The sequence below is a fragment of the Hemitrygon akajei genome, chromosome 21, assembly GCF_048418815.1.
Source record: "Hemitrygon akajei chromosome 21, sHemAka1.3, whole genome shotgun sequence".
Taxonomy (NCBI): domain Eukaryota; kingdom Metazoa; phylum Chordata; class Chondrichthyes; order Myliobatiformes; family Dasyatidae; genus Hemitrygon; species Hemitrygon akajei.
This window is the reverse complement of record NC_133144.1, coordinates 67,478,455-67,506,030: the sequence shown is the minus strand read 5'-3', so window position 1 is coordinate 67,506,030 and position 27,576 is coordinate 67,478,455. Positions and strand designations below refer to the sequence as shown.

Genomic DNA, 27,576 nt, shown 5'->3' with positions numbered 1-27,576 from the left:
AGGTCCAAGATCCATATCCTCCATGACCGCTGGACTAAGTGTGTAAATGTAGGAGGGGACTATGTTGAAAAATAAATGTGCTAGGTTTTCTAAAATTGACTTCTCCCTTATCGATCACCCCTTGTAGATTGTCTATGATTAAGTTAGGTTAAATCGGTGGGTTGTTGGGCAGTATGTCTTGAAGGGCTGGAAGAGCCTGTTCGGTGATGTATCTCTAAGTAAATATTAGATATTTCAAACTGCAGGGCAGTGATTTGAGATTTCTGAAGGGTACATTTCTGTTACTAAACAGCTGTAATGCAAGGGAAAAAAATCACTGGAGACTTTGGGATTAAAATCTGACAAATCAGAATAACTCCCCAGTTTGCAGTGCAGAGTCTTAAAGCTCTGTTGGATATTTTAAGTTTCCTGTCAGTTGTTTGAAATAACTGTATTTGAAAGCTAAAGTGTGTGATTTGTTATATAATGGCAGTGTTTATGCAGCATCACATTCTGAGAGTAATTGATATGCCAATTGAAAAGTTGCCCAGTGAAGCTGCCTTGGAAGATTATAACTAGTTTGACAACAATGCAAACTGCCTTTTTATTAGCAAAATGTAATCTGAATGAGATCTATTGGAGGCAGACTGAATTGAGAATCCAATTTTATACAGCAGTGTCCTCTAGTGGTGGAGAACACTGACACTGGTCCCAGCCGTCATCCGACCTATTGTGTGTATTGTGTGCCTCTTATAACTCAAGGCAGACTTATCAAAAGGACTCACTACCAGAGACTGTCGTTTGTGATTCTAAACAACAATTAGCTTCTAAACTGCATTAGAGGAAGTTCTATTCTTGCCGTAGTGAAAATACAAATAGTAAACTTGACTTTTACAAAAACAATGTTTAAAATTAAAATATCAAAAATTAAGGTTGCCCCTGATTTGCCACAGACAATGTTTTCCCAGGAGTGTACCATATAGTTGGTTGTTCCATCACATCCTTTGTTACAGATTGACTCAGATCAGCTATCAGCAACGCAAAGCCATACATTTCCAACACAGTGAAAGGCCTAGATAGAGAGGATGTTTCTTATAGAGGGAGAGTCCGGGACTAGAGGGCACAGCCTCAGAACAAAAGGACGTCCCTTTAGAACAGAAATGAGGAGGAATTTCTTTAACCAAAGGGTGATGAATCTGTGGAATTCATTTTCAGAGATGGCTGTGGAGGTCAAGTCATTAGGTATATTTAAATTGGAGTTTGATAGGTTTTTGATAAGTAAGAGCATCAAAGCCATGGAGGAAAAGACAGAAGGGTGGGGCTGAGAAGGAAGATAAATCAGCCATAGTGGAATGATGGAACAGACTCAGTGGGTTGAACAGCCTAATTCTGCTCCTATATCTTATGCACATGCTCACATGCTATTTCAAAATTTGGAAAAGTAACAGAAAATGTTCAGAACACTCAGCAACCTAGCAAACATCAGTGGAAAAAGAAGCAGTCAATAAAGACAGAGGGTGCTGCTGGTTGTTTTTGTAATTGGGTGTCTGTGAGTGGGGTGTTGCTGTTTGTCATAAAAATGAATGATTTGATGTAGATGTGGTCAGTAGGTTTACAGGTAATGCAAAGTTTGGTGGTGGTAGTATTGATTTAATGGGTCTTAAATGACATATAGTACCAATATGTTGACCAAATAGCACTGTAATCCATATGAAGGGGGACCTCACTGAAACCTATCAAATGTTGAAAGGCCTCAATAGAATTGATGTAGAGGGCACATTTCCGATGGTGGGAGAGTCTAGGACCGGAGGACAGTCTCAGAATAGATGGATGTCCATTTAGAACAGAGGTAAAGAGGACTTTTGTTTAGACAAAGGATAGAAGAGAGATGGCCTTATAAATAGAAGAGGATGCATTTGGGAGTATTAATGAAACTGGGATTGAATGTTGGAATGCTAAGGAGTTGTGGGGATATTGGTTATAAGCCCAAAGGTCAGTGAGGAAGGCAACACAGATAAAATGAATAGCTACGATGGCGTATGGGATACTGGCTTTCATTTGTTAGAGCATTGAACATAAGAACAGGGTGGTCATCCATTGGGCAGAACAGCTGGAGTACTACATACAGTTCTGGTCACAACACTACAGGAAGGATATGTTGGAGCTATAGAGGGTGTAGAGGAGTTTCATCAAGATGTCGCCTGAGATGGAGCAGTTCAGTTGTATGGAGAGACTGAGCCTGTTCCCCCGTAGCAGAGTATCTTAACAGGAACATGATTAAGGTATATAAAAATTATGAGGCGTGCAGCCTCATTCTGCACTTCCATTCTATACTTAACTTTTTTAAAATGTACATTACTTTGCTTAAAAACTGTCTTGATTCTCACAAAAGCAATTCTGCAGCAAGTTTTTTGCCAAGGCATAAAAATAGTGATGGTACATATATTTTGAAATGGCCGAACAGGGAATTAAACGATGGAAGTTATTTTAACCTCGTTATGTACACCTTTAATTTCTTGCTCAAGTGTATAATTAGCTTTATCAATCTTAATTTGCTGGATGATTCTAGACCAAATAAATGCTTGCATTATGGCACTTAAAACACATCAATGAAATGCACTCAGATATGACATGTAACTGTGTCTCCATCTTAGTTTTATTGAATAGCCCAAATACTAAATTAGAGAAGTCAGCTGAGAATGCTGTGTTGAATTAAGTGGATGAGATATTACCTTAACAGGCTAACAATATTAAAAACACAGTATGGAGCCAAGAAAAGAAGTACTTCAAGAAATCAAATTCCAATTCTTATTATCCTTTTATAGCGGAATAATTCCTGTTTATGAATGCTTGACTAATTTATTCAAACTCAAATGAAATACTGCCTTCAGTTCTTTCAAGTCTACTATTTCTGTCTTTCCAAGACATTTGTACAAAAGTTGCAGGTTTTGTTTGCTACTTCATTACAATCACTGAGAAATTATTGTGGGGTGCACTTTTATTTTTAAAATGTACAAATTTATTATCCACCCATTTTTTGTTTAGTTTTTCATTGCTTTAGCTCACAGCCAATCTCCTCTCAGCTGACAGGTTATAGAGTCTGATTGGGAACTTTGTCACAGTGAATATGAACTGTAAGTATTGACACGATTATGAAGAGGGCACACCAGTGACTATATTCCATTAGGAGCTTGAGGAGATGAGGTATATCACCAATACTCTAGCAAATTTCTACAGATGTACAGCGGAAGCCATCCTAACTGGAAGGGCCATCACACAGGATCAGAAAAAGCTGCAGAGGATTGTAGACTCAGCCAGCTCCATCATGGACACTTACCTCCCCATCATCGAGGAGATCTTCAAAAGGTGATTCCTCAAGCTGATATCCATCATTAAGGACCCCCACCACCCGGGACATGACCTTTTCTCATTGCTACCATTAAGGAGGAGGTATAGGAGACTGAAAAAAACAGACAGGACATTTTAAGAAGAGCTTCTTCACCACCACAATCAGATTTCTGAATGGACAGTGAACCAACCTGTGAACTCTACCTCAATATTTTTGCTCTCCTTTTTTTTGCATTACTCATTTAACTTATATTTCTTACTATAATTTATAGTCTATGTGGAGCTTCTTCACACAGAGAGTGGTGGGAGTGTGGAATGAGCTACCAGTTGAAGTGGTGAATGCAGGTTCACTTTTAACATTTAAGAAAAACTTGGACAGGTACATGGTTGAGAGGTGTATGGAGGGATATGGGCCAGGTGCAGGTCGGTGGGACTTGGCAGAAAAATGGTTCGGCACAGCCAAGAAGGGCCAAAAGGGCTGTTTCCATGCTGTAATGATCTATGGTTCTTTGCACTGTACTGCTGCCATAAAACAACAAATTTCATGCTATCCTTCAGTGTTAATAAACCTGATTCTGATTCAGAGACAGATCCTTCAGTTTTTTCTCTTTCCCAGTAGAAGTTGTTCACAAGCCTCTTCAAGAATAGGATAACAAAAGAATAAAAAAAACAGGATTAGGAACAATAATCTCTCCCACTTTTAATATATCAGCCCAATATATTGGCCTCTCAAAGTTCAAAGTAAATTTAGTTTCAAAGTACATATACATCACTGTATAGAACCCTGAGATTAATTTTCTTGCAGGAATTCTCAGTAAATCCTTTAACCATAACAGAATCAATGAAAGGCCACACCAACAGAGCAGACAACCAGTATGCAAAAGACAACAAACTCTGTAAATACAAAAAGAAAGAAAAAAAAAGAGATAATAATAAATCGGTAAGCAATAAATATCGAGAACATGAGATAAAGAGTCCCTGAAATTGAGTCCGTAGGATATGGGAACTGTTCAGTGTTGGGGCAAGTGAAGTTACACCCTCTGGTTCATGAAGCCTGATGGTTGAGGGGTAATAACTGTTCCTGAACCTGGTGGCGTGAGTCCTTAGGCTCCTATACCTTCTTCCTGATGGCAACAGTGAGAACAGAACATGACTTGGCTGCTGGGGGGTTCCCTGATGATGGATGTTGCTTTCCTGCAACAGCAATCCATGTGTATGTGCTCAATGATGTGAAGGTTTTTACCCATGATGGACTGGTCTGTATCCACTACTTTTGGTAGGATTTTCCATTCAAGGTCACTGGTGCTTCTATACCAAGCTGTAATGCAGCCAGTCATACACTACACATCTACAGAAATTTGTCAAAGTTTTAGATGTCATGCCAAATCTTCGCAAACTCCTAAGGAAGTAGAGGTGCTACCATGCTTCGTAATTGCACTTACGAAGACAGATTTTCTGGAATTATAACACTGAGGAATTTAAAGTTCCTGATCTCTGATTCCTCCAATGAGAACTTGGCTTATGGACCTCTGGTTTCCCCCTGAAGTCAATAATCAGCTCTTTGGTCTTGCTGACATTGAGTAAGAAGTTGATGTGACACCATTCATCCAGATTTTCAATCTCCCTCCTATATGTTGAATTGTCTCCACCTTTGACTCAGTCTGCAACTGTGGTGCCATCAGCAAACTTTAATACGGCATTGGGGCTGTGCTTAGCCATCCAGTCATAAGTGTAAAGTGAGTAGAGCAGGGGTCTAAGTACACAGTGTTGTGCCCATGTGCTGATGGATATTGTGGAGAAGATGTTGTTGCCAATCAACTTTCATTGTACTCTTAATTTTTTACTGGCATTTAACCAAGTTGAGAGTTAAACATTCTTAATTAAAAGAGACATGAAGGTCACTATGAAATGATTATGGTACATTTTTGCAATATCTTATTCTGATCAATAAAACCAACTGCAGCTTGAGTATCCGTTATCTAAAATGCTTGGTGCCAAAAGTGTTCTGGATTTTGGGACATATAATGAGATAGCTTGGAATCACCATCATTCCCAACTATGTGCTACTGGTAGGTAGTCTTTGTCTTACACATGTTCATCACACATGTACTGATGCAGCTGTTCAGCATGTTAGATTTTCATCATCGAAGATCTTGGCAAACTCATCAATGAATTTCTGTGCTGCTTCATGATCAGGGAGATGTGTTATTGCCATAAAACTTTTAAACATTAATGCCAAGCGTTTTCTTAAATTTCCGCAACCACTCTGTTGAATATTCACAGTTACCTTCAATTTTCAGTTTCTTGTGTTAGATATTTGCTTGTTTTATGATCAGCATGCTGTTAAGCAGCATATATTCACCATAGTTGAAAACTATTCAGAAGGTGACAGGCTTTGTGAGACACTTTGATTTCAGGTGAGTAATTTCAGATTTGATTTTCTTTTCCCATAATTTTATCTACAGCAGATTGTTTTGCTGCTTTTACATATTAAGAGCATTGACATTGCTATTAGTAAATCCACCACCAATAATGACTTGACGTTGATCAGAACTTAACTGAACTAGTCATATAAGTCCAGAGGTTGAAGCCCATCGGCCAGAGCCAAATCTCAGCAAGTCCACTGAGGCGGTCAAGGCTTGATATCTGCACGACTGAGTCTGAATCCGCTAAAGGCCTGTCCTGGCGTTGAGGATCTGTGTGTGTGGCTGGGAGGGAGGAATGGGGCTTGTTTTTTCTCTTGTTGTGTTCTATGTTGTTCTGCTGAGCATTGTGGGGATGCTATGTTGGCACTGGAATGTGTGGTGACTCTTAAGGGCTGCCTCCAGCACACCCTTGGGTAATTGGTACATATAGCGCATTTCACTGTATGTTTCTGTGTACATATGACAAATAATTTTGAATCTTCAATCTTGCTGCTGTACCAAAACCAGGTTAAAGGCTGAGAGTGATGAGTGATTCATCTTTCTCAGCTGCTAGGAGATGACCAGCAAGATTTAAAATGATTTGCACCTTTCCAGACAAAACAGCCCCTCTAATTATCATCTTATTAGAGCAACGTGGTAACATAGCAGTTAGAATGCAGAACATAGAAATCTACAGCACATTACAGGCCCTTTGGCCACAATGTTCTGCCGACTATGTAACCTACTCTAGAAATTGCCTAGAATTTCCCTATTGCATAGCCCTCTGAGCTCCATGTACCTGAGTCTCTTAAAAGACCCTATTGTATCAGCCAGAACTACGGTTGCTGGCACTGGATTCCTCGCACCTACCACTCTATGTGAAAAGCTTACCTCTGACATCCCCCACCCCCATACCTACTTCCAAGCACCTTAAAACTATGCGCCCTGTGTTAGCCATATCAGCCCTGGGGAAAAGCCTCTGGCTATCCACAAGATCAATGCCTCTCATCATCTTATACTCCTCTATCAGGTTACCTCCCATAAGACATGCTCCCCAATCCAGGCAATATCCTTGTAAATCTCCTCTGCACTCTTTCTATAGTATCCACGTCCTACCTGCGGTGAGGTGAGCAGAACTGAACACAGTACTCCAAAGGTCTGACCAAGGGTTTAAATAGCTATAACGTTACCTCAAGGCTTTTGAACTCAATCCTATGGCTGATGAATGCCAACGCACCATTAGACTTCTTAACAACACTGTCAACCTGCGCAGCAGCTTTGAGTGTCCTATGGACACGAACCCCAAGATCTCTTTGATCCTCCACACTGCCAAGAGTCTTGCCATTAATGCTATATTCTGTCTTCAAGTTTGACCTCCAAAATGAAAGTGTTAGCGCAAAATGTTAGCATAAAGCTTTACAGTTCTAACAATCAGAAGTTTGGAGTTCAGTTCCCGAAGCTGTTCTCAAGAGTTTGTACATTCTGTCCGTGACTGTTTTCTCTACATTATAAAGACATACCAGTCAGGATTAGTGGGTTGTGGGCATACTGTGTTGGCGCCAGAAACATGGCAATGCTTGCAGACTGTCCGCAGCACATATTCGGAGGGCACCACAGTAGTGTAACAATCAGCATGATGCTTGGTGGGCAAGAAGGGCCTGTTCCATCCTGTATCTCTTAATAAATCAATAATAAATCCACTGATGGATGCACAGTTGATCATCTACAAAGTGCACTGTGGTTACTTGCTTACCTTCCACACTGGAAGCGCACAGCAAACCTCAGATGCTGTGGAAAGGATAAGCTGTGAAGCCACAGGGAAAACACTTCAGGCTGGATTATCTTTAAGACAGAGTCTTTTCCGAATTGGAAATGTGTTGTCCATTCTTCATTGTTGATGGGTGAAAATTATCAGTCTCTGCATAACAGAACTGTGGGAGTACCTGAGGATGGCATGGTAGACTAGCAGTTAGCGCAATTGCTTTACAACACTAGAAATCAGCAATTGAGTTTGATTTGATTCCCAACACTATCTGAAAGGAGTTTGTCTGTTCTCCCTGTGATTGCATGAGTTTCCTCAAGGTGCTCCGGTTTCTTCCCACATTTCAAAGATGTAAGATGTATGGCTAGGATGAGTGAGCTGTGACATGCTATACTGGTGACAGAAACACTTACAGGCTGCTCCTAGCATATCCTCAGACTGTGTTGGTCATTGACACAAAATAACCCATTTCAGTGTATACTTCTGTGTACGTGTAACAAACAAAAATAATATTTAAAACCTCCACGATGTGTTTACCGTGGTAGCTCAAGAATGAGACACATCACTGTCTTCTCAATTGGGTTAAAGATGGGCAATAAATGGTGATCTTGTCACACTTGTGATGTGAATGAATGGGGAAAAATAGCTCTTTTGTGACCTTTATTATTCTGATTTCTACTGCATCCTGAACTTCAACATTCACCACCTTTTGTTCACTTCTTTTACCTCTCAGGAAATATATTTTAAGTCTTAGAGCTGCTCAGCTCTACCTCTGTACATAAAGGGGATGCAGTGGATGTTGTATATTTGGACTGTCAGTAGGCCTTTGACAAGGTGCCACACATGAGGATGCTTTACCTTCCTTTTCCCTTTTTACCTTCTCGTTTTGATAAAGGCTTTGCCCATTTATTTTACAGTTCTGTTTTTCTGTGTTGCTTCCCTCCACAGCTGCCAACAGACTTGCTGTCTGCCTCTGCCATAATCTGTTTTAGTTTCAGGTGGACAAGATCCATATTTTTTCACTTCTATTTTGATTCTAAATTAAAGTTAATGCTTCAGTCATAACTCATTGATTCCATATTCGGGGTACTACTCCTTATTCCCTGCTGCTCACTTGATATAAACCAAAAATGAGAAGTTAACAGCAGCCAAATTCCACGTTATTACAGAGACAAGGAGAAATTTTTTTAGCCAGAGGGTGGTATTCATTGAGCAGTTTTGGGCCCCTTCTCTAAGAAAGGATGTGGTAGCATTAGAGAGGGTTCTGAGGAGGTTGATGAGAATGATTCCAGGATGAATGCATTAACGTGTGAGGAGCGTTTGATTGGTCTGGGTCAGTACTTAGTGGAGTTTAGAAGAATGAAGCGAGATCTAATTGAAACCTATCAAACACTGAAAGACCTAGACAGAGTGCATGTAGAGAGGATACTTCCAATAGTGGGGGAGTCTGGGACCAGAAGGCACAGCCTTAGAATAGAAAGATATGCCTTTAGAACAGAGATCTCAGGTGAATGGAGCACCATTTACCCAGGTGAATGGCGCTAAAGCTGAAAGAAGGAAAAATTGAGACCACAGGAAGGGGTGTTCAGAATTATTAAAAATCCAATCTAATTCATTGGAGCCAGAAATGTATTTATATGATCAGATAAACTTTACATTCATCTCCTTTCAGTCTAACCATTTTATATGCCCAAATAATTCCTTGATCCTCCTCATTTTGGATTTTTTTTCAGATTCCAGCTTTTGAAGTAAATATGCATAGCTGTCGTTGCACAAGTAACGTGGGTTATGATTACGAGTCTTATATTGAACATGCATAACCCTGTCTGCTGCATTCCATAGATCTGAATTCAGCTGTTTAAGTGCTCTCGGTGCTGCTTATAATGAATGGCTTTTGGGAAAAGAAATCAATCTACATAAGTTACTGTAGCACTTGATTGATTTTTTTCTCTAGTGTTGAAAATCTAGCAGTGTTTTTGATTAGCACTACCAGAGTAAGTTTCAAGGGTCCATGAGTGATAAGATTCTCCATTTTGTCTTGATTTCTTTTGCAGATTGAGGGTGGATTGGTGAACAGACAACATACTGAGAGTTGGGAATGAAATGGGTCAAATCGGGTTGGGAAGTCATAGTGAGTGGGATGGGACCCCTGCTGGCCACATTCACTATTAATGCTTTGGATGGGGACCAAGGATCATATATCCATGCATGCTATTGATGCAGACCTGTTGGTGATGGGGTGGCAGTATGAGATATGAGGTGCATGCAGACAATCTTCATGGAGACACAGAAATATTTCAGATCCAAGAAATGTCAGGATCTGAAATCTTGGAGGCACTCAGTAGATCAGGCAGCGTCTATGGAAAGGAATGGGCAGTTGATATTTTGGTTTGAGATCCTACATTGGGACTAAAGAAAACTACTTTAAAGACTGCCCAGAAGAACTTCAGAATCAGGTTTATTACCACTGACATATGAAATGAAATTTGCTGTTCAGTAGCAGAAGGACAGTGTAAGACATAAATTATTGCCATAAAAATAATAAATAAATATTGCAAAAGAGAAATCGTGAGGAAGTGTTCGTGCACTCTTCAGAAATGGAAGAGGAGAAATGTAGACTATAGCTCTTCAGCAGTAAAGTGGAGATACAAGAAATTCTATGGATGCTGGAAATCTGGAACAACACACAAAACTCAGAAGGTCAGGCAGAATGTGTGGAGGGAAATAGACAATGAACATTTCAAATTGAACCACTTCATCTTGATGAGGAGTCTTGGCCCATAATGTCACCAGAGAGTCTTCAGCCAGTTAAATTAATTAGTGAGGGCAAGGTGCAAGGGTGGCATGGTAGTTTTGTATTTGTCAGTGACAATAACACTGGTTCAAATCTGCCACTGTCTGTAAGGAGTTTGTACGTTCCCCCCTTGACCGCGTGGTTTTTTCTGGGTGTTCCAGTTTCTGCCCACAGTCCAAAAGGTTGGTTGGTTAATTTGTCATATGGTATAATTGAGTGGCACAAACTCGAAAGACTGGAAGGACCTGTTAGCATGCTGTATCTTTAAATAAATTAAATTTATGTTAGAAAATGTGGAATCATTTTGTAGAGAAAAATTAAAACACAGCTTTTTTTCCACAAGTTGGGAGCTTGAAGTTTAGAGGGTCCTGGATGCCTTTGTGTTTAAACCACTGAATGGTGATGTTCAGATACATAGAAACATAGAAAATAGATGCAGGAGTAGGCCCTTCGGCCCTTCGAGCCTGCACTGCCATTCAGAATGATCATGACTGATCATCCAACTCAGAACCCTGTACCTGCTTTCTCTCCATACCCCCGATCCCTTTAGCCACAAGGGTCATATCTAACTTCCTCTTAAATATAGCCAATGAACCAGCCTCAACTGTTTCCTGTGGCAGAGAATTCCACAGATTCACCAGCAAGCAGGTAAAAATATTAACTTTATTGTCAAAGAATTTGAGTGCAAAAGTGGAGGTATATTGCCGTATCTACTGTATACAGGGAGATGTGGGTCTACAGATGCTGGAATCTGGAGCTATAGACAATATACTGAAAAAACTCAGATGACCAAGTGGTGGGAGGAAAGGAATTAGCTGTGTTTTAATACATCAATGTTTCAACCTGAGATAACAACAGTTTCTCCCCTCACAAAGGTGCTGCTTGACTAACTGAGTTGTTCCAGAAGATTGTTTGCAGTAACTATATTGGGTCCTGGTATTTGAAATTTTCTTGTGTAGGTTTGGACTCCCTATCCAAGGAATGATATACTACAAATGAGAACACAAGAAATTCTGCAGATGTTGGAAATCCAGAGCAATACACACAAAATGCTGGAGGAACTCTGCAGGTCAGGCAGCATCTATGGAAATGAATAAGCAGTCAATGCTTTGGGGCTGAAACCTTTCACCAGAACTGGAAAAGAAGGGGGAAGATGTCAGCATAAGGACATGGGCAGAGGGGAAGGAGTCAAGCTAGATGGTGATAGGTGAAGCTCGCCCAGCGAAGGGAGTGGGGGATGAAGGAAGAAGTTGAAAAGGTAAAGGCCTGGAGAAGAAGGAATCTGATTGGAGAGGAGAGTGGATCATGGGAGAAAGAGAAGGAGGAGAGGCACCAGGGAGAGGTGATAGGCAGGTGAGGAGAAGAGGTAAGAGGCTAGAATGGGGAATGGAAAACGAGGGGAGGGGAAAATACTGGAAATTGTAGAAATTGATGTTGGAGGCTATGCAGACAGAATATGAGATATTGCTCCTCCAACCAGAGAGTGGAGAGTGGTCTCATTGTGGCAAAAGAGGGGGCTATGGACTGACATATCAGAATGGGAATTGTGATTGGAATTAAAATGGTTGGCCAGGAAGTCCTGTGTTTTGGATGGAGGTGATTACTCTTTATATATTCCCATAGATACTATAAACGAAGGTGTGCAGTGAGAATTCACCAGATTGACTATTGTCATATTAGAAATGCCCCTATGAAGTGAGTTAAAGCAGTCTGGGCTCTGTTCCTTTGAATGGAACTCTCATTGAAATCCATAACGTTAGGTCAGATGTGATGTTTCTTCTGGCTAGTGTCTAGAACTGGAGGTCACAGTCTCAAATTAAGGTCTTCTTCCTTAATGATTCTTCAGAATATTATTCTTGAGATGTTTGTGAAGATTCAATCACTGAGAATATTCATGACCCAGATCAATAGATCTTTGAATGTTAGTGGAATCAGCATGTTGTAGGGAACTGGCACACAGTTAAGAGATCAGGCAGAATTTTATTAATAAGTGGATACTGAACATCAAGCGGACAATTGGTTTTTTCAATTCCATATGTTCTTCCCCTTTTTTTGTGTGTATCCTGAGAAACCCACGCAAAATTCTGGAGGAACTCAGCAGGTTAGGCAGCATCTATGGAGGAAAATAAACATTCAATGTTTCGGGCTGATGACTTTTGTGTTTATCGTTATGTTGGCTGTCTGTAGCTCTCCTGTTTTCTCCTATGTTGTTGCTCCATTTTGGGGTGTATTTGGTTAGTCAAGTTGCTCCATTGTTGCTCCATTTTGGGTTCATATTCATAAGTCAAGTAGAATTTTTCATCTGTTGTACCTGGTTTCTGTACTCCTGTACTGAATTACTGCACTTAAGGTAAACTTTTACAAAATCTGCATGGTGTATAGCTCCTGATTCATGAATATGGTATATTAAAAGTAAGACCATGGACTAATGTCACAAGCACAAGGAGCTAGAATAAGTAAAGTGACAGAGATTTTCCGAGGATCATCACCTTGTCGTGGTAAAGAGGTGTCTGACTTCCTGAGATCCCAGGAGCGATCCCATTTGGAGTTTATCTCCTGTTAGGGTCCCCATGGCAATAAGGTCAAGGGAGAGGCTCCAGACAAAGAGCAATCCAACCATGACCTGATCAGTGGAGCTGGCAGAAGATGATGATACATCACAACAGCAGTGAAGGCAAAGGAAGGCTGCAGCAGTGAAGGGTCTCCAGTTGTCTTGCGTTCCATGCCAGTGGACCTTGACCTCAATCTGTCAAGGACTGTATGGTGTCTGCAATCGGTCTCCCCACCTAGTCACACTCAGGCGTTCTCCGTTAAGGGAATAATCCCATGTGAGGTAATACTCAAATTGACTGATTGCACTACTATAAAGTAAGAAAATTCGGTGCGATCTTCCAACCCAGCAAGAACTGCTTCAGTAAAGCTGAAGGAAGTTAGGTTCTTATTAGGAATGTAATGATAGCTAATACAATAAGAAATCTTATTACCTGTCTGTCCCATCAGGGGCAACAGACTCTGTTCTGTAGGGAGAGCATGCAGATTAGCAATCTTTGCAGCGCACAACAGTTTGTTCAGTGCTGTCTTCAAATTACTGTTAGAATCAACTTGTTAATCTACCAAGGTGCTTTATCAGGTGTTGGTGTATATTGTGTTTTACCTTCCTTCATATCCTACTTGTGGTTATGTATCAGAATCAGATCCAGAAAATACTCAAAAGAATTTAAATCCTGAAATTAGTAGTAACAAAAATGCTGTTAAGTAGCACTGCTTAGGTTTTGTACGGTGTGTTTACAAGGCAATAGACCTCTCTTTACCAGAAGAATTTAAGCTTTGAAACAGCATATTTCTTTATAGGAGTAATAGAACAGGCTTGAATTAGCAGTGATCTATGAACGGTGGCTACTTTATCAGGAACAGTATACCTGTACACCAACTTGTTAATGTAAGTATCTGATCAGCCAATTATGTGGCAGCAACTCAATGCATAAAACATGCAGGCATGGTCAAGAAGTTCAGTTGTTGTTCAAACCAAACATCAGAATGGGGAAGAAATGTGATCTAAGTGACTTTGACTGTGGAAGTATTGCTGGTGCCAGACAGGGTGGTTTGAGAATCTCAGAAATTTCTGATCTTGTGAGGTTTTCACACACAATAGTCTCTAGAACAGGGGGAAAATAATAATAAATAAAATAAAAATAATAATATTAAATAAGTAAGTAAATCAATTACAGTATATGTATATTGAATAGATTTAAAGAACGCCAAAAAGTAGAAATTCTGTATATTTTAAAAAGTGAGGTAGTGTCCAAGGGTTCAATGTCCATTTAAGAATCGGATGGCAGAGGGGAAGAAGCTGTTCCTGAATCGCTGAGTGTGTGCCTTCAGGCTTCTGTACATCCTACCTGATGGTAATAGTGAGAAAAGGGCATGCCCTGGGTGCTGGAGGTCCTTAATAATGGATGCTGCCTTCCTAAGACACTGGTTCCTGAAGATGTCCTGGGTACTTTGTATGCTAGTACCAAAGATGAAGCTGACTAGATTTACAACCCTTTGCAGCTTCTTTCGGTCCTGTGCAGTTGTTCCCCCCCCCCCCCAAACACCAGACAGTGATGCAGCCTGTCAGAATGGTCTCCATGGTACATCTATAGAAGTTTTTGAGAGTATTTGTTGACATAACTAAATCTCTTCAAACTCCTAATGAATTATAGCAGCTGTCTTGCCTTCTTTATAACTACATCGATGGGACCAGGTGAGATCCTCAGAGATCTTGACACCCAGGAACTTGAAACTACTCACTCTCTCCACTTCTGATCCCTCTATGAGGATTGGTATGTGTTCCTTCGTCTTACCCTTCCTGAAGTCCACAATCAGCTCTTTTGTCTTAGCGACGTTGAGTGCCAGGTTGTTGCTGCAGCACCACTCCACTAGTTGGCATATCTCACTCCTGTACGCCCTCTCGTCACCACCTAAAATTTTACCAACAATGATTGTATCGTCAGCAAATTTATAGATGGTATTTGAGCTATGTCTAGCCAACCTATTGTGATGATAGGCAAATTGCTATGGATCCAGGTCCTTGCTGAGGCAGGAGTTCAGTCTAGTCATGACCAACCTCTCAAAATATTTCATCGCTGGCGATGTGAGTGCTATCGGGCGATTATCATTAAGGCAGCTTATATTATTCTTCTTAGGCACTGGTATAATTGTTGCTTTTTTGAAGCGAGTGGGAACTTGCTTCATCACAGGTACAATCCTCCCCACCATTGAGGCCATCTTCAACAGGGAGAGCCTGAAGAAGTTGGCATCCACCACTAGGGACCTTCACCATCAGAGACATGTCCTCTTCTCATTCCTATCATCAATGCCTGAAGATCACGCTCAATGTTTCAGTAACAACTTCTTCACCGCTACCTTCAGATTTTCGAACAATACATGAACACTACCTGTGATTATTCCTTTTTTGGGCTATTTGTTTATTTTGCAATTTATAGTAATTATATGTCTTTGCTCTGTACTCCTGTTGCAGAGCACCAAATTTCACAGTATACTTCAGGGCAGCTTGGTGGCCTAGCAGTTAGTATAATGCTATTACAATGCCAGCAGCCTGGGTTCAATTGCGCTGCTGTCTAAGGAGTTTGTATTCGTCCCTGTGAGTTTCCTCCAGGTGTTCAGGGTTCCTCCCACATTCCAAAGATGTACAGGTTAGCAGGTTAATTGGATGGCGTGGGCCCTTTGGGCCAGAAGGACCTGTTACCTTGCTGTATCTCCAAAGTAAAAAATATATACTTCGTAGCCTCTTTATTGTGTACACCTGTACACCTGTTCATTAATGCAAATATCTAATTAATCAATCAATCATATGGCAGCCAATCAATGCATAAAAGCATGCAGATATCATCAAGCGGTTCAGTTGTTCAGACCAAGCATCAGAATGGGGAAAAGTGACTCTGACCATAGAATGATTGTTCGTGCCAGATGAGATAGTTTGAGTATCTCAGAAATTGTTGATCTCCTGGGATTTTCATGTACATTAGTCTCTAGAGCAGGGGTTCCCAACCTTTTTTATGACAATGAGCCTTACCATTAACCAAAGGGTCCGTGGACCCCAGGTTGGGAACCCCTGCTATAGAGTTTACAGAAAATGGTGCAAAGAAACAAGAAAAAGATCTAATGCACAGCAGTTCTGTGGGTGAAAACACCTTGTTAATGAGAGAGGTCAGAGGAGAATGGCCAGACTGGTCCAAGCTGACAGGAAGGCAACAGTAACTCAAATACCCATGTGTTACAACAGTGGTGTGCAAAAGAGCTTATCTGAATGCACAGGGTCGAGCATTGAAGTTGATGGGCTACTGCAGCAGAGGACCATGAACATACACTCAGTGGCCATTTTTCTTAGATTCAGGAGGTACCTAATAGAGTGGTCATTGAGTGTATAGTATCTTTAATAATCACAGATGTTCAAAGCCATTTTGCAATCAATGAAGTGTGGCAGTCATTGTGAGCAAAGCAAGCTCTTGAACACAGTTCTAGCAAGTTTGGTTGTGGGACTATACAGTATGTTATTGAGTAAGACCAAGCTGTTTGCTGAACTTTAAAGGAGACATGATGCAATGGAGAAACTGCAGAGCAACAGTAAAATTTTCTGCTTAACACTTCACCCTCTTAATGATATGATCAAGGATGAACTTTATTCGCTATATACATTTACATGTATTAGGAATGTGCTGTGGGGTGTTGGCCAGAGAGCAATGTGCAGCAAAAAAGAACAACGTTCAACAATTATAAAGAATTATATAACAATAAAGTTAGAGGTTAAATTGTGGATGTGGAGTAAAATGTGCATAAATTCATAAATGCCAGCATGTATTTACAATGCAAGTCACTTTGTAAAAAGTGGTTAAAAAATGTTCACAGAGCAGTGCAGTGACAGGGTTAATAGATGGAGGGCAGTGGGGGTAACTAGATTAACTGCCTGTGTGAAGAATCTTTTAAGATGGTGTGAAGTTTTTGTTTTAATAACCCTATTGCACTTTCCTGAAGAGAGCTTTTGGAAAAGTTAGTTTGCTAGGTGAGTTGTGTTCGCGTGTTCTTTTCCGGCTGCTTCTTCGTTCTGGACACAGGACAGAACTGCAGCCAATGAGTTTTTCAGCTGACATGACAGTTCACCATAGTGCCATTAATACCATAGTACCATAAAGGTGCCATTAACTGAAAAAGAACTTTGGTACTCTGCCTGGGCATTTTCTGTATTGTAACCAAATTTATCTTCACACAGGAAATGGAAAAGAAAACGCCTATTGGAAAAGGAGCAGCGCCAAGCCAGCGGGGAAGCTGCTGAATCAGATGAAAGTGATGCAGAGTTTGATGAGGGGTTCAAGGTGCCAGGCTTCTTCTGGAGAAAGCTATACAAGTACGTACAGCCATGAAAAAGATGATTAGGATGAAGATAAGGTTCCTTTATCTTTGGAAGCAGCATGAAAGTGTGGAGATTGGTGTATAGTGAGGGCAAAGTGGGGCATGGTTAGCAGGAGTGAATACACATCTTTCACATCTGGAATTGCCACTTTGTGTGTGTATCCTTCTGTCTAAGCAGCTGTAAAATAAATTGTCTCAGATACTCTTTGAGTTTTCAGATAACGTGAGAATGGTACTCAGTGCCATTGGGCGCCATGGTTGCTAGTAGTTAGCGCAATGCTATAACAGCTCGGGACATCAGAGTTTGGAGTTCAATTCCAGCAGCATCTGTAAGGAGTCTCTGGACATCCTCCCTGTGGAATGTGTGGGCTTTCCCAGGTGCTCCTGTTCACTTACACAGTCGAAAGACAGGCCAGGTTGATTAACTGGTCATTGTCAATTGGCATGTCATTTGATTAGGGTTAATCAGGATTGTCAAGGGTTTGTTGGGGTAGTGTGACTCAATGGGCTACTCTTCACATTACCGCTAAATAAATAAGTACAAGTGAAATTACAGTGGATTCCTGTTAATTGAGACACATTGGGACCAGTACATTTTGGCCCAATTAAACAGCTGCTCCAATTAGAGTTTCATGGAAATAGTTAAGAGGTATAAAAAAAAAGATAAACTACTGTTTAACTGTGACAATTATGTATTCAAATGAAATACATAACAAATCAGAACATTACCAATACTGCTACAGTACGATAAAGCACTATTAGTTCCTTATAGTTATCAATGAAGGAATTTATCCAGTGTACACTGACAAAATCTAGCATAGACACCTAGTGTAGGTAATAGACTGCCTTCATACAATGTGCTCAACGATTACATCCTCCAAATCTTCATTTTCATTGTAATATTCAAGAGAATTATCAATATCTTCAAATTTTTCATTGTTCCTAACTTGTTGAAGTAGTGAAATTGTTCTATTTTCTCTCCCAGCTGCTTCTGGCATCTCCAAGCTTGAATTCTTGAAACCTGAGTGACCAAAACATTCTTGAATTGTCTCACTGTTTATTTCTTGCCAACTCACTGCTTTTTGAACACAAACACATACAACTGATGCTATTTAAAAACTGTTTGCTGTAAGTATGTTTAATGGCCCTGCACATGACTGACAGTAATTATAAACTATTTGGCAACAGTCTCTTGTCCCAATTAAGCAACATAGTGTCCCAAATAATGAAGGGAATCCTGGCTGTTTTCTCAATTAGTTTTTGTTCTTTAAGAGTTGTCTCAGAATTCACTGTAATTGGTGAAGTTGGTAGACAATACATTTATTTTATTGGTGTTACAGAGCCACTCAATTGCTGTTTAGTTAATTCTTTTACACGTTTATCTGCTTCAGGCTTTGGCCAAGCAGTGAAACTAAGTAATGCATAAATTTCTGTCTTGGTGGAGCCTGCTTTCAATGTTATCAGTTCATGTTGATGTAGGAAGGAGCAGTGCAGACTTTCTTATTTTCCTCAATCATTTTATCGACCATTGATGCAATTAATAACTGTTCCTGAGTGAATCAAAAATGAATCATTCTACATCTAGCAAATTAGTAGTAAAATTCAATTCCTGCTTAAAATCCATTAATGTTTAGTTTGCAAAAAATATGTGTTCGTAAACTGTTACAGGATTTATTGTTTACTTAAAATATTGGCAAAAACACAACACAGGAGAGTCAGTATGGGCTTGCATAAGAGCAGGCTAGCTTATTCCCTTTCCCTTTGTTCCTACAGTTCTTCCCTTTCAGATTCTTTTCCAGCTCCCTTTATAGAAACTATTATTTAATTTGTCTCCACTACTAAGTACTTTACAGGCCCTAATCATTCACTTCCTTAAAGAAAAAAAATCCTTTTTCTAAATGTCACTTTAGATTCTTTGCCCAGTCACTTTCATTCCGTTTACCTTGTACTTGACTCCCAGTCAATGGCAAAAGTTGCTGTCGATCTATTCTGTCTGTATCCCTTATGATTTTACAGGCTGTACCTCTATCAAATTGCAACCACTAATGTACCAAAGAGAACAACCAAGCTTCTTTACACTATCCTCATTAGTTGCCCTTCATTCTTGTCAAAAACACTTCTCCTAAGCTGTCAGGCTGAACAACACCTCTATCCTTTTACCCAGCCCACCAGCACTACAAACTTCAAAGTATATTTATTATCAAAATACATATATGTCACCATATACAGCCCTGACATTCATTTCCTTTCAGACATTCACAGTAAATCCAAGAAACACAGTAGAATCCATAAAAGACCACATCCAACAAGCCGGGCAAGCAGTCAATGTGAAAAAGACAACCAACTGTGCAAATAAAAATGGAAAAAGTAATAATAAAATAAATAAATAAGCAATAACTGTTGAGAACATAAGTTGAAGAGCCCTTGAAAGTGAGTCCATAGGTTGTGGGAATAATTCATTGCTGGAGAAGGTGAAGTTATCTCCTCTGATTCAAGAGCCTGATAGTTGAGGTATAATAACTGTTCCTGAACCTGGTGTTGTGAGTCCCGAGGCTCCAGTATCTTCTTCTTGCTGGCAGCTGCCAAACGAGAGCATGGTCTGGGTGATGTGGGATTTTTGATGATGGATACTGCTTTCCTGCAACAGCATTCCAGTGGTGGGGAGGGCTTCACCCGTGATGCGCTAGGCTTTATCCACTATTTTTTGTAAGATTTTTCATTCAAAGGTATTGGTATTTCCATACCAGGCCATGATGCAACTAGTCAATATACTCTCCACCGCACATCTATAGAAGTCTGTCAGTTTTAGATGTCATAACAGCATAAGATATAAGAGCAGAATTGGGCTATTTGGTCCATCAGGTCTGCTCCACATTTCATCATAGTTGATCCAGTTTTCCTCTCAGCCCAATCTCCTTCCTTCTCCCCTTGTCCTTTCATGCCCTGACCAATCAAGAATCTATCAACCTCTGCCTTAAATATACACAAAGACTTGGCCTCCACGGCTGCCTGTGGGAAAGAATTCCACAGGTTCATCACTCTCTGGCTAAAGAAGTTCCTCCTCATCTCTATTCAGAGGCTGTGTCCTTTGGTTTTAGACTCTGCCACCATAGGGAACATCCTTCCAACATCAACTCTATCAAGGCCTTTCACCATTGGATAAGTTTCAATGAGATCACCCCTTATTCTTCTGTATTCTAGTGAATGCAGGCCCAGAGCAATCAAACTCTCTTCATATGACAAGCCATTCAATCCTGGAATCATTTTTATGAACCCTCTCCGGTTTCAGCACATCCTTTCAAAGATAAATTGCCCAGACCTGCTGACAATACTCCAAGTGAGACCTCACCACTGGTTTATAGGTCTCAACATTACGTCCTTCCTTTCAGCATCTAGTCCTCTTGAAACGAATGCTAACATTGCATTTGCCTTCTTCATCACAGACTGAACCTGCAAATTAACCTTTATGGAATTCTGCACAAGCGCTCTCAAGTCCCTTTACATCTCAGTTTTTTATATTTTCTCTTCATTTAGAAAATAGTCCTTTCATTTCTTCTACCAAAGTGCATGACCGTATACTTTCTGACACTGTATCCTATCTGCCATTTCTTTTCACATTCTCCTAATCTGTCTAAGTCCTTCTGTAGCCTCTCTACTTCCTCAAAACTATTTCCCTTCCACCTATCTTCATATCATTTGCAAACTTTGCAACAAAACCATCAATTCCATCAACCAAATCATTGATATATAATGTAAAAAAGAATCAGTCCCAACACAGTACCCTGTGGAACACGCTAGTCATGGGCAGCCAGCTAGAAAAGGCTCCCTTTATTCCCACTCTTTCCCTGCTGCCAATCAGCCACTGGTTTATCCATGCTAGAATCTTTCCTGTAATACCATGGGCCAGTAGCTTGTTAAGCAGTCCCATGTGTGGCACCCTGTTAAAGGCCTTCTGAAAATCCAAATACATAACATCAAACTATTTTCCTTTGTCTATCTTGCTTGTTATTTCTTCAAAGAATTTGAACAGGTTTGCCAGGTAAGATTTTCCCTTGAGGAAACCATGCTGACTACAGCCTATTTGATTCCATGCCTCCAAGTACCCTGAGACCTCATCTTAATTATTGACTCCAACATTTTCCAAACACTGAAGTCAGACTAACTGGCCTAAAGTTTCCTGCCTCTCTCCCTTCTTGAAGAGTGGAGTGACATTTGTAATTTCCAGTCTTCTGGAAACATCCAGAATCTAGTGATTCTTGAAAAATCATTACCGATGTCTCCAAATCTTTTCAGCCACCTCTTTCAGAACTCTGGGGTGTACACCATCTGATCCAGCTGACTTATCTCTCTTCAGACCTTTCAGTTTCCTAAGAACTTTCTCTCTAGTTATGTTAACTTCACACACTTTGTGCCAGCTGACACCTAGAGCTTCCATCGTACTGCTAGTATCTTGCACAGTGAAGCCTGTCCGATATCCACTCTCACTCTCTATTACACTTTATGTATCTGAAAAAACTTGTGGAATCTTCTTTGATATTATTGGCTAGATTACTTTTGTGTTCCATCTTTACCTTAATGACTTTTTTAGTTGCCTTCTGGTGGTTTATAAAAGCTTCCTAATCCTCTAACTTCTCACTAGTTTTTGCTCTATTACATGCCCTCTCTTTGGCTTTTATGTTGGCTTTGACTGCTCTTGTTAGCCACGGTTGTGTCATTTTTCCTTTAGAATACTTCTTCCTCTTTGGGATATATATTTCCTGTGCCTTCCAAATTGCTTCTAGAAATTCCAATCATTGCTGCTGTGCCGTCATCCCTGCCATTGTTCTTTTCCAATCAATTCTTGTCAACTCCTGTCTCATGCCTCTGTAATTCTCTTTATTACACTGTAATACTGATACATCTGACCTTATCTTCTCCTCAAATTTCAGGGTGAATTCAATCATATTATGATCACACTCCCCTAAGGGTTCTTTTACCTTAAGCTCTCTAAACAATTCTGGTTCATTGTATAACACACCATGTAGAATAGCTGAACCTCTAATGGACTCAACCACAAGTAGGCACTCTAGGAATCCAGCAGCATTGTGGTTTTCCCAATCTACCTGCATATTGAAATCCCCCATGACTATTGTAACATTACCCTTTTGGCATGCATTTTCTGTTTCCTGTTGTAATATGTAGGCCACATCCTGACTACTGTTTGGTGGTCTGTATACAAACCCTATCAGGGTCTTTTTACCCTTACAGTTCCTTAGCTCTATCCACAATGATTTAATACCTTCCGACCCTATGTTAGCTCTTTCTAATGATTTGATTTCATTTTTTTAATAACAGAGCAGTGCCACTCCCTGTACCTTCCTGTCTATCCTTTCAATACAATATGTATCCTTGGACACTAAGCTCCCAGCTCTAATCTTTCAGCCATGATTCAGTGATGCCTGCAACATCATACCTGTCAATCTACAACTGCGCTGCAAGTTCATCTACCTTATTCAGAATATTGCATGCATTCAGATACAACACCTTCAGGCCTGTATTCACTCTTTTCGATTTTGTCCACTTTTTACATTGCAACTCATCCTGTGATTGCAATTTTGCCCTATCGACAGCCTCCCCTTACTACACATTGCCTTTGTTTGTAAACCAGCCTCCTCACCTTCAGCACGATTATCAGCCTTTACTACGGTACTTCTTGCATTGAAATATGTGCAGCTCAGGACACTAGTTGCACCATGCTCAACCTTTTAATTCTTAACTTTGTTTGGAGTCTTATCAATATCTATCTCCTCAAACTGTTCTGGTACTCTGGTTCCCATTTCTCTGCAACTCTAGTTGAAACACAACCGTGTGGCATTAACCAACCATCCCACTAGGATATTAGTCTCCCTCCAGTTCAGGTGCAAACCATCCATTCTGAACAGGTCCCACCTTCCCTGGAAGAGAGCCCCATGATCCAAAAATGTTATGCCCTCCCTCCTACACTAACTCTTTAGCCATGTATTAAACTGTATAATCTTCCTAGTTCTGGCCTCACTAGCACGTGGCACTGGTAGCAGTCCTGAGATCACAACCCTGAAGATCCTGCCCTTTAACTTACCACCTAACTCTCTGAAATCCTTATGCAGAACTTTGTCACTCATCCTACTTATGGCATTGGTCCCTACATGGACCATGACATCTGACTGTTCACCTTCCCACTTAAGAATGCTGAGGACTCAGTTCAAAATATCCTGGACCCTGGCACCCAGGAAGCAACATACCATCTGGGAATCTAGTTCTCACCCACAGAACCTCCTGTCCATTCACCTAACTAACGAATATCAATATAGTGTCCCTCTTCTCTCCCCATCCCTTCTGAGTCACAGAATGCCAGAGGGAGGCAGTGCAGAGTACCCCTGTGGCCATCCTGCACAGCAACAGGATACTTCGGATACTGTCAGGATGGGTGACCTAACAGAGGAAGGTCACAGTAGTTGGGTCTACGGTGCTCAGCCTCACAGTCATAAGTATAAACAGAGTAGAGCAGGGTGCTAAGCACACAGCCTTGTGGTGCAACTGTGTTGATGGAAGTTGTGGAAGAGATGTTGTGCCAATCGAAAGTGAGTGGGGTCTGCAAGTGAGGAAATCAAGGATCCAATTGCACAAGGCAGTATTGAGGCCAAGGTTTCGAAGCTTATTGATTGGTTTTGAGGGGATAATAGTATTGAATGTCAAGCTATAGTCAATAAAAAGCATCCTGACGTGTGCATCTTTGCTGTCCATATATTCCAGGGTTGAGTGAAAAGCCAATGAAATCGCATCTGATGTAGATCTATTGTGTTGTTAGGCAAAGTGGTGCAGATCCAAGTCACTTCTCAGGCGGGAGTTACATCCACGTCTCCGAGTGTACATGGTCTACATCTATGTTACTTGTACGTTGTGTTCTAGAGGGTTTCATTATATTTACTGTGGGTTTTTTGTTTGTATTGTGTACTTTATGCTTATTGTGTTTTTTATGGTGCTCTGGATCTGGGGTAACAATCATTTTGTTCTCCTTCACGCTCGTATACTGAAGTATAATAATAAACAATCTTGAATCTTCATCTCTCAATCATGTGGCAAATCTCTTCTGTTCCCCATGCAAAGCCTCTGTATTTTTACTTTTAAGTTTGGAACAGACAACTGGACATCGTACACCAGTTGTGGCCAAACCATTGCTTTAAAAAAATCATCATGGCATCCTTGTTCTTGTGCGCTCTACTTTTTTGTAAAAAGATCTCATGTCTCCCAATGTTCTTACAATCATTTTCTCACCTCATTATTTCCAACTAACTGCATGTAAACCACAAAATTGCAAAGTTCAAAGTACATTTATGTCACCATATACTACCCTGAGATTCATTTTCTTGCAGGCATTCACAGTAGAACAAAGAATAACAATAGAATCAATGGAAAACTACACACAAAGATGACAAATAACCTATGTGCAAAGGAAGACAAACTGCGCAAATACAAAAAAAATGATAATCAATAAATAATATTGAGAAAATGAGTTGTAGAGTCCTTGAAAGTGAGTCCATAGGTTATGGAATCAGTTCATTGTGTTGAAGTGAGTGAAGTTATCCACACTGGTTTAGGAGCCTGATGGTTGAAGGGTAATAACTGTTCCTGAACTTGGTGGTGTGGAACCTAAGACTTCTGTACTTCCTTCTTGATTGCAGCAGCTAGAAGAGAGCATGGCCTCAATAGTGGAGGTCTTTTTGTGTAACCCTGTTTGAATTTTGCTTTCTAATTTATATCACCAGTTCTTCCTATCAAAAGGCAATTCCTCACATCTCAGCATTGAACCTAATCTACCACATGCCCATTCAGCCATTATCTCATTGAAGTGTATATGACTGCGCTCTTCACATTTCGTTATTCCTCTGAGCTCTATGCCATCTACAGATTCAAGAGCAGCAACCTGTATTCCCAAAACCAGTGTATTAACATAAATAATTCTAAGAAATCCAATGGTTCTGAAAGCAATCTCCTAGAGAATTGCACTGCACATTCTCCTCAACAAAACAATCTTCAATTCCTGCTCTCTGTTTTCTGTTACTTAGCCAACTTTCCATTCACACTGTAACTATATAACAAAGTTAAAATGTTTAGTAAAATTAATTAGGCTTTCAAGCATTTTTTATTTAGTTTCGCAGCATCATGATTGTATAATGAGTTAAAAATTGCTAAATTAAGATACAATTACGATTATTATTTCTGGTTTTGAATTAGAGGTGATTTTGCTGCTAATGACTCATTTATAAATGCTTTGCATGATGTTGTACAAAATGAAATCTCATTTTCTCTTGCCAGGTATCAGCAGACAGGTGTGAGGTGGCTCTGGGAGCTGCACTGTCAGCAAGCAGGGGGGATTCTGGGAGACGAAATGGGACTGGGCAAGACCATCCAGATAATTGCCTTTTTGGCAAGCTTGAGTTACAGCAAGATAAGGACACGAGGCTCAAATTACAGGCAAGTGCCCCTCTGCAGACTGTCAGTCTGTGTAGCTCAATTAATATTTCATCATTTGTATTGCTGTTGTAGGAATGACTCGTGAATTTTTAATGACATTTCAATTACAATATTCCTTTAATTCTTTTAGTAGGACCATCAAAGGGAATTTTTACGAGATGTAGGAGCTGAGGGCAAGGGAAATTAAACATGTAACACATTTAATGAATGGCAAAACATTGGAACTTCATTTTGCAGAAGAGAAACACATGATGCCATGGGTCGATAAATGTATACGGTTACCCTTCTCAATAGGGTTTGTTTGCAAACTCAGTTATGCCTCAATATCAATATTTTGTGTAAACTGAATTTTAAATCATGTATATAAAAAGTTACCTTACTTTATTAAATCTAGTATTAAAATGTCCTTTGGCAGCATTCCATGTACACAGCTTTTACATAGCTATGAATATCTTTGAATGTTGTCACTCATTGCTTCAAAGATGCTATTATGCAGATGTAGGTTTTTGCCCCTCACCACTTGCACCTCTTGCTTTAATCTTGTACGCTGTAGGTTTAACACAAGGATGACTTTTCGTAGTGTCCTGGAAGATGAGGGGCTTCGTTTGGCAGAATTTTTTTCCATTTCAAAACCTATTGAAATTTACTGTTTGCCTATTTTAGATTTCCAGCATCTGCAGATTTTTATTTCCATTTTTGCTATTGATATTTACTATTGTGTATAACTTCCAGGCAATGAAAATATATCTAATTTTGAAGATAGTTTTATTATTGATTGTCAGTTATAATCAACAATATCGATTGTTGTTATTCCTCATGTTAAATTAGTGAAATATGAATGTATTAAAGTTGATGTCTATTTTTTTTTCTCTTTGGAATTGAAGGTATAATGGTTTGGGGCCTGTGCTTATTGTCTGCCCGGTAACAGTGATTCATCAGTGGGTAAAGGAATTCCACAGTTGGTGGCCGCCATTCAGAGTGGCAATTCTGCACGAAATGGGTTCCTTTACCAACAGGAAGGTAAGTGTTTGGAGAAGCTGATGTCATGGTATTATTATTGATAAATTGGTTTATAGAAACATAGAAAACCTACAGCACAATACAGGCCCTTCAGCCCACTAAGCTGTGCCAAACATGTCCTTACCTTAGAACTACCTACGCTTTATCCATACCCCTCTATTTTTCTAAGCTCCATGTAGCCATCCAGGAGTCTCTTAAAAGACCCTATCATATCCGCCTCCACCCCCGCTGCCGGTAGCCCATTCCACGCACTCACCACTCTCTGTGTAAAAAAAACATACTCCTGACATCTCCTATGTACCTAAATTGGTTTATTATTATCACATTTGTCAAAATACAGTAAAAAGAAACTTTGTTTTAAGAACATAGGGCGCTGAGTAGGCTACGGTCAATTATAGATAACTCTGAACATCCTCTACATAGCACCATCCAGAGACAGAGAAGCAGTTTCAGCGACAGGTTATTATCGATACAATGCTCCTCAGACAGGATGAAGAGGTCAATACTCCCCAATGCCATTAGGCTTTACAATTCTACCGCCAGGACTTAAGAACTTTTTAAAGCTATTATTAATGCTTTTTGAGATGGTGATTTAGATGCATATCATATTTTTTTTTACTGAGTTAAGTATTGTATGTAATTAGTTTTGCTACAACAAGTGTATGGGACATTGGAAAAAAGTTGAATTTCCCCATGGGGATGAATAAAGTATCTATCTATCTATCTATCTATCATAGAACATTATAACACAGTACAGGCTTTTCGGCTCATGATCTTGTGCCTACCTTTTAACCTACTAGATCAATCTAACCCTTCCTCCCACATAGCCTTCCATTTTTCTATCATCCATGGTGCCTATCTAA

General features: G+C 40.1%; 1 protein-coding gene across 1 annotated transcript in view; it reads left to right on the top strand.

Annotated features, from left to right (window-relative positions):
* Nucleotides 1-27,576, top strand: part of ercc6 (excision repair cross-complementation group 6) — a 94,142-nt gene that overhangs the window by 25,642 nt on the left and 40,924 nt on the right. Inside the window, exons 6-8 of the mRNA XM_073025671.1 lie at nucleotides 17,061-17,195; nucleotides 25,535-25,693; nucleotides 26,578-26,713. Coding sequence (XP_072881772.1) covers nucleotides 17,061-17,195; nucleotides 25,535-25,693; nucleotides 26,578-26,713 — 430 coding nt within the window. The remainder of the gene's footprint in view (nucleotides 1-17,060; nucleotides 17,196-25,534; nucleotides 25,694-26,577; nucleotides 26,714-27,576) is intronic.